Raw genomic sequence first — 12,397 nt, 5'->3', positions numbered from 1 at the left:
TGTCAAACAATAGGTGCAGATATTATTACAGTGTGTGTGTGTGTGTGTGTGTGTGTGTGTGTGTGTGTGTGTGTGTGTGTGTGTGTGTGTGTTGTGAACATCACACATAGTGACATAATCATCATTTTGATCATTCAAAATGTTTCTCTGTAGCTGGTCTCACAGATAAAGAGGCATGATTCCTGAAGGGAATACAATAATACAATACATTGCAATACGATAAAACAGTTAATCAATAGGGCATGACAGAGGCCTATTCACAGTCGACTCCTGCACTTGCTAATAGGCCTCTGTCATGCCCTATTGATTAACTGTTATTGTTATTGTATTGCATTGTATTGTATTATATTTAATTTTTCTGTGTAATTTATATAACCTTGTTTTCACTTTTAGCACTCCCCTCCCCCTTCCCCTTCAGGCTGCACTTGAAAATAAGAATTTTGTTCTTAATTTGCTCGCCTGGTTAAATAAAGGATAAATAAATAAAATAAAATAAAATGATGAAAGCAGCAGAGTGGTATGTGGTGAGCTAACAGCCCTTCTGTGTGTCTGAGAGGTTGTCTATTTGCAACATTGCACAGAAAAGCAGTATACTGTAGCTGATGGATGGATGGATGGATATACCCATTTGAAATGCTTTGATATTTCAGCAGCTATACCCACTACAACAAAACTATTTCTAACTATAGCCAATGTGGTAAAGGGAAATGAACAGTATACCCAATTAAAAAACATTAAGATTTCAGTATACCCACACCCACTACAAGAAATTAGACTACACCACTGGGATGGATGGATGGATCGTCAGTCAGATCAGATGACAAACTTTTGGTGACACACTGCTCTGATTCACTTTCTGATTCACACTCTGTGACTGTGCACCGGCTGCTCATCACTTTTCTCTTCGCCACCACGTTTAGAAACCCGCTCTGCATCTGCACCTCTCTACACATCTGGACTCTTGGCATTTTTTCCCCCAGCTCACACAAGAATTTCTTATCACGTTTACCGCCTGGCGACAGAGAGAGGGACTCGTTCAACCAAACATCTTCCTGCTCTGCAAAAGTGAAAGTGAAACTGCGGCAACTGGCACAACACAGCACGGTAGCCTAATGTTGTTTTGGATTTCACCAAATTGCCGATCGGCCGCTGAAATCTCTCTCCGGGACCCACGTGGATCATGGAGCTGACACACCTCCACAAATACGCGTCACAATTTCCTGCAGGTGTGAACTTTGACACATTTTAATAACGAATGGCAAAGCAAAGCGCTACTTGTTGACTCCGCGTCCAAACCGGAGGTAGGTTAGACTCCATAGATTGTCACCAGCTACCAGTTTCCACACACACACATACACTTGCACGCACGCACACACACACACACACGTACCCACTCGCGCGCAGTCAGCTTACCGCTCCCTGGTCTCTGTGGCATGTGAGCTGGACGAAGATCACCGGGAACGCAGTCATGAAGTCTGTCATCTGCGCAGCGGGAGCTCTCCTGTCCGGCGGGGAAACAGTCCCAGGTCACATTTTTGCATTTCCCTTGTGTTAACACAGCTGCTCTGTCGCATTGGCCTGTGTCCACTGTTACTAATACATGAGCCGAGCGTGAGAGTGGTCCAGATTCCCCACACAGATCGACTATCACACACACGCCCTGCCCACGACTCTTTGAGCTGAAGTTTACTCCTCCTCTGACTCGTCACATTAGGCCAGCTTCCCTGACGCATGCTGGTGTTGGAAGAGTTTTTTTTTTTTTTTTTTTTAATTACAGACAATAAGCCCTGAAGTTATAAGAACAGGATGCCTCCAGTCACTTCTAAATAGCTACTCAGTGAAAAGATGTTTTATTATCTACTGGCCTGTTTAACACAAGCGTGTCTCAACAAATGTAGATGGTAACAAAGACCCAGAGGAAACTATGTGGCGTTGTTTCTGCAATCTTTTGTGTTGCACTGATGCAGAGTCAAACACAGTAGACTACAGGGAAAAACAAAATCACAGTCGGATTGTTACAATTCATGATCATAATTGTTTTTATTTCACAATGTGACTGGGGCCAAATTACCAACCATACAGTGCTGCTAAGGGCCCCAAAAATTACCTGTTACCTTCAAGGGGAAATGTTTAGTTAAGAGGTTATACGTTCGGTGTACAGTGACTGTGAACAACTGTTGTTTTGTTTGGGAAAATGTGCAACCATCACAAAATATGACAGCTCCAAAAAAAGGGGTTTTATGTGAAGTTTGCATCATTGGACACAATATAATAATTCTTAGTAGCACGTTTCAATGATGGAATTACATTTTACAGTAACAAGTGGTGTAAAGGACAACAACCTGAAATTCAGCACTTACAGTTACTAATCACAGCAACACTGTCACTTTGACATTTTGTCGGTTTGTTCGCCGTCTTATCGAATGTCAGATGGTAAATTTGGTCTGTCTTTTAAGCTGTCCCACAGAAATAATTAGAGTTGATGGCTAAAACATTAACTGCAATGTTACAGTTACATTTGATGTTTAATGTGGAACAACACTTAAGAGATCATTAAAATGAAAAAAAAAAAAAAAAAAAAATAGTAAGCAGAAACTTAAAAGGACCAGTGTGCAGGATTTAGTGTCACCTAGCGGTCGGGGAGCAGATTGCATCCAATCGATTGCGACCGATATTCCTGAAAATTCAACCTCCGAGATCCTACACATCGGTCCGTTAAGAGACCGGTGTGACAAACTGGGGAGAAAAAAAAGCTAATTTTGATTGAAAAACATTTATGTTCCACAAGGTAAAGTATTGGAATAAGTATAGAAATTTAAATATTGTATCGACACTGATATCAATACACAGCTAAATTCTCTAATTCTTGAGGACTTGTCATTTAATGTGGATTTCTCTCCACCGAGGACCATGTGGGTCTGTGGGACTGTGCTGCACTAGCAGGCTCTCCAGTCTCTGACTCAGTTCAGGCAGCCGTCCCTTCCAGTTTAAGGCCAGCCAGGGCATCAGCAGCCGTTTTCTCTTCACCATCTTCCTCGTCCTCGTCCTCTTCCTCCTCTTCCTCGTCCTCTTCATCCTCCTCGTCCTCGTCCTCTTCATCTTCATCGTCCTCGTCGTCATCCTCTCCATAGTCGTCGTGTCGGTCTCCGCCTCCGGATGCCAGATTCTTCCAGTAAGCGTCGTACCCTGACGCTCCGTCGTCATCGTCGTCATCGTCGCAGCCAGCCTGGCGGCCAAACTTCAGCGTACGAGCTGCAGAAGACACCACACAATGGACAATTCATTTACTGGTGTAGTGATACCAAAGTGAAGTCACATGTGTGCATGTATAACAGATCATTTGTAGTTTCGGTTTATTTCATTTTTAATAAAAGCACATTTTAGGATAGTCCCAGTGTGTTTCTGTGTATTACCACAGAACTGAGGTCACAAAGTTCCTGAAAAATAAATCCCCATGACTAAAAAAAATAAAGAAAAAAAAGAAAAAGAACAGAAGGATATTTATCAGCATTTTCTGCTTTTCTAGAATCTAGAAAAACATTTTTTTTTTAAATTTATTTTATGAAAAAAAAAATATTGAACCCATTTCAGTTCCTCCTCCTTGTCCATCCTCCCATTGCTGATACTTATAGTCTTAACTTTTTAAATGTAATGTAATGGCAAAACATTGCAAAATAAAAAATACAAACTGTTAGTAATTTTTTGTGAATACATGGTTGTTAATTATTGAGTGTTATAATGTGTGACTTGAACAGAATAACAGAAATAAATACTACTGAAGCTGCTGAGTGGCAGCTCACTGTGGAAAACATTTCACCTCTAAAAAACTGTTCTGTTTTCTTAGTTACTTCAACTCTATTCTACTCTACTACTGTCTGTAATATATCAGATAATATAAATGTAAAGCCATTTGTGAGGAACTAGAGCATCAGATTCATTACAATATTTTCAACAAAGCTGTTTGAGACATCCCAGGGCTTTTGTCTGACTACTTAAAAAGACATATCGTTTGGTTATCAAACATAACCTCAGTTCTTAGAATAATATGAGCGAGGTGTCTCTATCAGGGCTGCAGGAGGCTGCATCCCATAGCGAGACACCGAGTGAATATTATGAAGAAGAACTATCAAGTGGCAGCAGATATCTGTGTTATCGTGAGGCCAACAGGGTCTATGTGATTTGGCACGTTTAGTTGAGTGTCAAATGAATATTTCTAAAGTCAACAATGAACCTCAATAGAGCTCAATCAATTACGTAACACTTGACTTTGATCGTAAATCAATTCTGTTGTAGTCTTTTAAATGTTACTTTGTCAGATCATAATAAACTACAAGAAAACATTAAATAAAAAGCAAATTGAGTAAACACCAGACTAAACTTATTGTGTCGGATCTTGTTTTTCCTAAAGTATTATTTAAGAACAGATGTTTCAAAGGAGGTTAAATCGAAAGCAACTGGACTTAGTTATTTGTCTAGGAAGACGTTTCACCTCTCATCCAAGAGGCTTCATCAGTTCATGTACGCAACTGACCAGGCTGGGACTGGTCCAACTATCTGGTGTGAGTGAAATACTATGACCTGGGCAAATGAGAATATGCACCGGCTTATTAAGAACAGATGAAAATGTTTTGAGGAAATGCTTAGGGGGAAAAAAACTAATTTCTCAACAATGTCGTAGTCTTCGTTTTGTTTTTGATATGTTACATCGGGGAGGTTAAGGAAACTACAGCTTCCTGCTAATGTCAGCTTTACTGGAACAACTACTTTCATTCTCTGTAGGAAACTCACTAGACATGCTGAGGTCTTTGGTCTCCTGCGTCTCGTGGCCACACTTGGGACATGGTGGAGCCTTGCCCTTCTCCTGTTTGAAGACCTTACTCTTGGCGTGGTCGTCACAATAACAGGCCTGTGAGGAAAGAGGTAAAACTGGGGTTAAAACCACTCAACAGCATAAACACAACTTTTCTACAATTAGTGTTGTCATCAGTTATAAAAGGATAAAACTGATATTTTGCCAATTTCTGCCAGTGAATCTATAGTCAAAAGTTTTTCCCCGAAAATTCATAAAAAAGAAAAAATGCATAAAATACGATCATTTACTCACCCAGATAACTTTGGTGTCATTACGAGTCCTTCAGACGAAATTAGCTCCAGCCGAGAGCGGAGAGCCGCGTATATCCGTATAATGCGAGTCTATCGCGCACCGGAATGCAGCCTCTAAATAACACATTATCTGCCGCAAAACTCGTTCATTTCACCAATATTTTGTTATGATACACTAGTGCTATTCCCCTCTGAGTCCGTGATCAGCTGTTATCAACATCCGGGGTCTGTAGGTTGACCTCTGACCTGGATGATATCATCTCTGAGCGCCGCACGGCTCATTCTGATAATAACGATTCTGCTTCGACATTCGGGTCCATTTTTAGCACAACTAGCCAGAGCTTTAGTGAGTCCAGGTTGTGGAGAGGAAGCCTGTTGAAGCTGAATTCGTCCAGCTGCTCATTTTGTTCTGACAATTCAGAAACACGCAGAAACAAACCGTAGCATTAGCAGTAGAAACTTTCAGGTAAACAAGACGCACCGCGCTCAGAGATGACATCATCCCGGTCAACCTACAGACCCCGGATGTTGATAACATGCCACCACGGGCTCGGAGGGGAATAGCACTAGCGCATCATATCAAAATATTGGTGAAATGAACGAGTTTCGCGGTAGATAATGTGTTATTTAGAGGCTGCATTCCGCTGCCCTGTAGACTCGCATTATATGGATATAGGCGGCTCTGGGCTGGAGCTAATTTCGTCGGAACGACTTGTAAACCTGTGGGAAACACTGCTCAGGCTTGTTTGGACAAGGCGGATCATTCATCCACATCTAAACAAATATTAAGGTTTTCCTTTCTTTTGCATTGTGTGCAGAGCTCCCTAGCTGTTCCTGTTCAGAACAAAAGTCATCCCATGTACTTTCCCAAACATCTTCCACACTGAGCTGCTGAGCAGCGGCGGAAGCACTGGTCTGGTTTTTTTCACTTTCCATTTTCACTTACTATTTCATCCATAGTATTCATCCCCCTTTACTTGTTGCACTGTACATTTTGACGTAGAGAATACCGCACTGATTTTGTAATTAAATGTGCGTTCTCGGACACGCTAACATAGGCTCACTTGTCATTATAACTGTTCTTACACTTCCAGGTCAAGCTGCAGTCTGATAACTTTAACACTCAAACCAATAATCTTTTTTTTTTTTAAGTATATTTTTTGGGCTTTTATTGCCTTTAATTGATAGTGCAGTCGAGAGAGAGACAGGAAACGGGGAGGCAGAGAGTGGGAGACACGCAGGAAAGGGCCGTCCGACGCGGGACTCGAACCGGGGCCGCCTGCACCGAGGACTGAGCCTCAACATGGGGCGGCAGCTCTACCCAGTGAGCTAAACGCCACCCCAAACCAAAAACCTTTAAATGTAAGACATAGCTTATTTACAGTTCTGAGATCACGTAGCAAGTGTCAAGCTAAATACTCCTCTAACCCTCTAACCTAAGAAGAAAAAACTATTTTCTGGTGGCAATTCCAGCCTCATTGGGGGAGTCCAGTTTTGTCTGACCAGAGCATGATCCTGTTTGATCACTGTCTCACAGACTTGTTTCCTGTGTACCAGAGATACTTCCCCTTGCAGGGTAAAGTGAAAGTGAATGTAAATGAAGAGGAACCCTCTTTGCACAATTGGTTGGCAGAAATGTGCTGAGATGAGCTGATACTAGACATGAAAAATACTAAGCTTGAAAATAAAATGAAGATACAAGTAAAAAAATTCCTTGGGTTTTCCAAAGTAACATTTCACACTCAGTGGGCAATTTATTAGCAGCCCTGAAACAAATCCTCCTTTCATGAAGGTTATTTTTTGTTGAAACTGTTTTATTCATGTAGTGATTCATTTTTATGGTCTCATCGAAACCGGTAATTTCCTATTATTTTGTGCATTCCATTTTTATAAATGAGACGAGGTCAATTACACATCCTTTATAACGCAATACAGTTCAAAAGCAATTATAGAATCATCACCTGTTTAAAAACTGAACAAGTAACCTTCATGAATGATGATTTATTGCGGACTTGTTTTATCAGGCTGCAATACGTTTACTTAGGTGTGCTAAATAAACTGTCAATTGAGTGGATGATCTCCTCACCTTGCAGCGCAGGCACGAGTGTTGTCCCAGTCTATTACAGGAAACACCTAATATGGGATGATACAAAAGGCAAAACAAATAGTAAACAGTCAAGGTTTCTCTGCTGCACCTATGCCCTCAAGGAATTATCCACTGCAATGTACACACTTTACGTTCCTAATCAGCTGCGAAGTGGCAATGAATGGTGATATGAAAGGGAAATGCAATGACTCACACTTGTATGTTTCTGCCTGAAGGATTTGGCAGCTTGCCTGGTGTTCAAACTGATCATCCTCACACAAGAAGTTTTGACAGAAGGAGCAACGGAAAATCCTTCCTCCTATTCAGACAGTTAAAAAGAACCAATGTAGGCATTTAGTGTGACACTAATACGAGAGGATGAGGCTTCAGTCGGGACAGAGGTCCTACCATGATCCCAGACACTGCGTTCACACTCGATGCAGTCTGCATCAGTCAGGGGACACACACAGGCGTGAGTGCTCAGACATTTCCGACCGTGGCACACCCAAGCTTCACAGAAGTCACATACTGCCCCCTTATGAAGAGATTTAAAAAGGTTAAACACTATTTTCAAAATCCTCGAAACATTATTGAAACATTAAAGCAGAAGTAAGCGGAATATTTGTGTTAATATAAGTCTTAAATAGTTATATCTTCCGACAGCAATCACTTATAGTGAGCGTTTGGTCTGAAACACGGGTCTGTCAGTCACTCTGCTCTGCTGTAAGCTGAGGAGAAAACTTTCCTTGTATCCTACAACCTTTATCCAATGAGGAGAGAGAACGGCATAAAGGGGCGGTCCTCTCTGTGTGTGCAGCCAAGGGATGCGCGTGAATGTGGTGACGTAGGGACGAGGGCGGGGACTGCTAACTCCATCGGCTGACAGGAAGTTAGCCAAAACGACCGGATCGCTTACTTCTGCTTTAATTAATTGAGCTTGGTTTGTGGGTAAATTTAAATGTTGCACATCATCAAGCCTGTGCAAATTCTCATTTGTCCAGGTCATAGTATCTCAAAGGAATTTAAAATCGAAAGAAACTGGACTTGGTTATTTGTCTAGGAAGACCTCTCTTGGATGAGAGGCGAAACGTCTTCCTAGACAAATAACCAAGTCCAGTTGCTTTCGATTTTAAATTCCTTTGAGTTGCACATCATCCTGAATTATAAAAGCAAATGCAGAAGAAAGACATACACTCATTATTCAGTATTGATCTGCCGTTCTTAATTGTGCATCCTGCAGCTTCTTTCTATCAGTGTTCTGGTACAACTTGGTCAATGTGTGACTTCTACAACACTCACGATGTTTGTGATTACCACTTTTATTGGACCCTTGAACTTGATCAGTGCGTTACTTCCACATCACTCAGCTATTTATATTGCTGCTATTATTAAACCCCTGAACCTACAGTACTCTACTTGCGCAACACTGCAATACCATACAAAGTACATACCAAGCGTGACAAAAGGTGATTAGAGGTTATTCCTCTCTATTGATGAACTAATATCGTCTTTATCATAAGCATTGTACATTGTAAAACATGCTGCTTGAATTACTTGCACGGTCTCATTCATGTAGAGTTTACTCATTCTGCTCTGTTTAACACTGTAGGACAAATAGTCAAGGTCACTTTTATTGAAATTGTGTTTTAGGTTAAATTACTTGCTGCATGAAACACAAACATGACACGATGAAAACAAACTTGATGGATAAAATTTAAACAAAAAACAAAAAAACATTATCAATAAAATTGTCTTACATTGCTGCAAAACCCACATGTCCCCATGAAGACCGAGAAAGTTGCAAACTCACCACCATGGCCATCCCAGTGCTGTGGATCCCAGGGTGTTTGATGACACAGTCTGATGACTTCATGCACTTGGTCTTGCCTGACAACAACACACAGTTGAGATTCATAGTTTGGACAACTGGCAGTAGGAGAGTGGAAAAACGTTGAGTCTTGATTGAGACATGACAGCATGGATCCATCCTGCCTCGCATCACAATGCTTCAAGTTAGTGCTGGTGGTGTGGCGGATATTTCCATGTACATTTAAAGGGATAGTTCAACATTTTGGCAAATTGGCCCATTGCCATAATCCCTTTAGTCGGTTTGTTACCTTTAATTTCTGGTGCAAGCTATTTTTAGAACGGCGGAGCAGAGCCACAAGCTGCTCAGAGCTACGCCACAGAGGCTCATGGGATTTCTTGGCTTCCCTCATCAAACTCATCAAATACACAATCCAACAACTCCAAAACGCTCTGGTGGACAAGTTGTGACCTGCACATTCACCACGCTTTGAGATAGTAACAGAACGTTGCGAAACTGAGTTGTTTTCGAGGCAAATACAGAGACTGCTTGCTGAAAAACTGTCCCTGAACGCAACGCGCATCAGCGGTTTTGCATGAATTTACCTCTAAACAACTCTGTCTGGTAACGTTCTGTTATTATCTCATAGCGTGGTGAATGTGCAGGTCACAACTTGTCCACCAGAGCGTTTTGGAGTTGTTGGATTGTGTATTTGATGAGTTTGATGAGGGAAGCCAAGAAATCCCATTAGCCTCTGTAGCGTAGCTCTGAGCAGCTCGCGGCTCTGCTCCGCTGTTCTAAAAATAGCTTGCACCGAAAATTAAAAGTAACAACCCTACTGCTATTATGACTATAGTGATTATGGCTATGGGCCAATTTGTCAAAATATTGAACTATCCCTTTAACTGCATCATCAACACTCAAATCATCTCCAACTGGTTTCTTGAACAACAACTGGACTCAAACAGCTCCCACAGTCATCAGATCTCAGTCCAATAAACAGAGCATCTTGTGGGGGGACGAGAGTTTCGCGTCATGGATGCGCAGCCGACAAATATGCAGCAACTGTGTGACGCTATCATTTCAATGTGGACCAAAACTTGTTGAATCTACGCCACGAAGAATTAAGGCAGTTTCTTAGGGAAAAGGGTCCAACACAGTATTAGCAAGGTGTGGTGCATGAGTGTATGAATATATGAATACAACCTGTTTGTAAGAGTTTATGTCTTCAAGACTAATTATTAAATCATTGTTTGTTAAGAATTGACAATAATAGTGAGAGAAAACATCTGTTAAATAATTGACACACATAATAGATACGTTGGCCTACTCACCACACTGAGCGCAGACAGGCAGCTTCTGCACCGAGTTACAGAAGTAGCAGAAGGCTCTGTTCTTCTGTTTCCTACCATGAGGCATCACAAAGAAAAACCATCTATGTTAACTGCGTTACACTGACAATCTAGCCAACTTGTAACTGTGTCTGAAAAGGCGTTAGGCTACATATTATTATTAATACAGTTACTAACCTCTGGCATTTGTCACAGTCCTGCAAAACAGATACAATGTAGTTAAAATAGGAAGCACTGGAGATATGATACTCCAGCTGCAGCACTGACTGACAGATATCGTTGGGGTCATTCCTATGTTCCCACAGCCCTATGTTCCCACATTTCTAACATTTTTCTTTCACTGAAAATTAGGCCCTGTGTTGCCACAGCCCTATGTTCTTATAACATCACCCCCATAGATATATGAACATAGGGTTGTGGGAACATAAGGCTGTGGGAACATAGGGTTGTGGGAACATAAGGCTGTGGGAACATAGGGCCTAATTTTCAGTGGGGGAAAAAAAGCTAGAAATGTGGGATTTTGTGACATGAACATACTGTAGGCATGGAGCGGTATCGTTGGGTTGTTCATTTTATCGTCTCACCATGTTGAAGTTGCAGGGGTGTTTGGCCACCTCGACATGTTCCCGGTTGGCTCGGCTCTGTTTCTCTCGCTCTTTACGACTCTCCGCCTTTTTCCGTGCGCCGGTTTTCTTCTTTGGCATCTCTGGACAGGTGTTGACCGAGAGGTTTCACGTCACGGTACCTGCGAAGACAAATACAGAATACAAATACCTGATTGATGGTGAAGAGGCAACAAGGTCTGCGAGCTAGTCGTCGGCTAAAGACAGGATATAACTCCGAGTTACTACAAGTCCTGTCGGTAAAAAAGAAGTAAACACAGAGGGCAATATGTGGCTAAGATGTTTTTTTAATGACGAAGTTTACAACATTTACAGTGATTATTAAACACACAGTCACGTGGCAAATAAATAGAAACCGGAAGTGTCCCTATGTGACACTCGGGATGTCCAGCTGTTACACTAATGCTGTTGAATTTTACACCACAACTGTCACCACAGAAATGTAAGAGTCTTATTAATTAAAGGAATTTTTTATTTTACCGAAAGGATCAGCTCCAGCACAGACAGCAACAGTGAGGCGGTCCGGTCCTGAAATGTGACCGACTGGAAACACACACGAGTTTTTCCTACGGGCTCAATGGTTCCGCGCCCACCCAGGAAACTCCTAACCTTACCAGACAAGAGGTAATAATAAATGGTTTATATAAATAAATATCCAAATAAATACACATTTAAGGTTGCTAATGTCGGCAGTTCGTAAGTTATAAATGACGATAAGTAATTATTATTATTTTTTTTTTGAGTTTTTAATTTATTGTTTGTTGCTGCTGTATTTATTCTTTTGCACCTGGGATTGCGACCAATTTCGTTGTGCTTGCACAATGACAACAATAAAATCTATCTAAGTGTATGGCCAGATTGGGTTCACCTGTCAAACCAAGCATATTCTTTAGCTATAACACTTTTCTGCTGGTGTTTTTTGTTTTGTTTCTCACTGTGGAAACTCTCTAATTGCATAGTCCATGTTTTATAAGCATTGACTATAGGGGAGAATGTTTCTATTTTAGTTTTTAGGTAAGTGTTTTCTAAACTTTGCAGTGTTTTTATTAGATTTCATGAAAACTGTAGTAATATGCAGTTTGTCAAAGCTGAAACAAAGCAAACAGCTACAGCACAGACAGAATGAGCTCTGCTATGTAGGAATTACAGACACATAGATGGAATCACAAAACAATTTGTGTTTATTCTTAATGCAAAAAGACACTGATTAATTGGCAAATGTGGTCACGTTTTGTTATTGTTTTATTTATTTAGATGTATTCATTCATCCGTTTAATTACTTAGGCTATAACTAGGCTATCTTTAACGTACCAAACATGAATGAAACTTCAGGCTATTTTAGATAAGGAAATAAAAATTAAAAAATAAGTTCCTTCTTCCCTCTTGAGGCTTATGACTTGCCAATAACTAATTATAATAGTGTTTG

General features: G+C 41.0%; 2 protein-coding genes across 2 annotated transcripts in view; both read right to left on the bottom strand.

The window, feature by feature from the left end:
* il15 (interleukin 15) overlaps positions 1–1,654 on the bottom strand; it is a 30,870-nt gene extending 29,216 nt beyond the window's left edge. Inside the window, exon 1 of the mRNA XM_083974647.1 lies at positions 1,414–1,654. Within this exon, the coding sequence (XP_083830773.1) occupies positions 1,414–1,482 (69 nt within the window). The 5' untranslated portion in view covers positions 1,483–1,654. The remainder of the gene's footprint in view (positions 1–1,413) is intronic.
* A 579-nt stretch (positions 1,655–2,233) lies between these two features.
* Positions 2,234–11,507, bottom strand: znf330 (zinc finger protein 330). Its single transcript, XM_083973898.1, has 10 exons — positions 11,452–11,507; positions 10,933–11,093; positions 10,526–10,545; positions 10,331–10,401; positions 9,000–9,076; positions 7,598–7,724; positions 7,404–7,508; positions 7,190–7,236; positions 4,789–4,906; positions 2,234–3,252 (listed from the first exon to the last, which is right to left on the bottom strand). Exons 2-10 carry the CDS (start codon positions 11,050–11,052, stop codon positions 2,966–2,968), a joined length of 972 nt encoding a protein of 323 aa, XP_083830024.1. The 5' UTR covers positions 11,053–11,093; positions 11,452–11,507; the 3' UTR covers positions 2,234–2,965.
* Between the last annotated feature and the right edge of the window lie 890 nt (positions 11,508–12,397).

Source organism: Trachurus trachurus (genome assembly GCF_905171665.1).
Source record: "Trachurus trachurus genome assembly, chromosome: 1".
NCBI classification, from domain to species: Eukaryota; Metazoa; Chordata; class Actinopteri; order Carangiformes; family Carangidae; genus Trachurus; species Trachurus trachurus.
The sequence above is the reverse complement of the archived record's forward strand: the minus strand, read 5'-3'. Positions and strand labels throughout refer to the sequence as shown.

Coding starts and splice junctions, on each gene's coding strand:
- znf330 (XM_083973898.1), bottom strand. CDS start 11,052: ATGCCAAAGAAGAAAACCGGCGCACGGAAAAAGGCGGAGAGTCGTAAA. Junction 10,546..10,932: donor ACCCCTGCAACTTCAACATG/GTGAGACGATAA, acceptor TCTGTTTTGCAG/GACTGTGACAAATGCCAGAG. Junction 10,402..10,525: donor GACTGTGACAAATGCCAGAG/GTTAGTAACTGT, acceptor GCCTCATGGTAG/GAAACAGAAGAACAGAGCCT.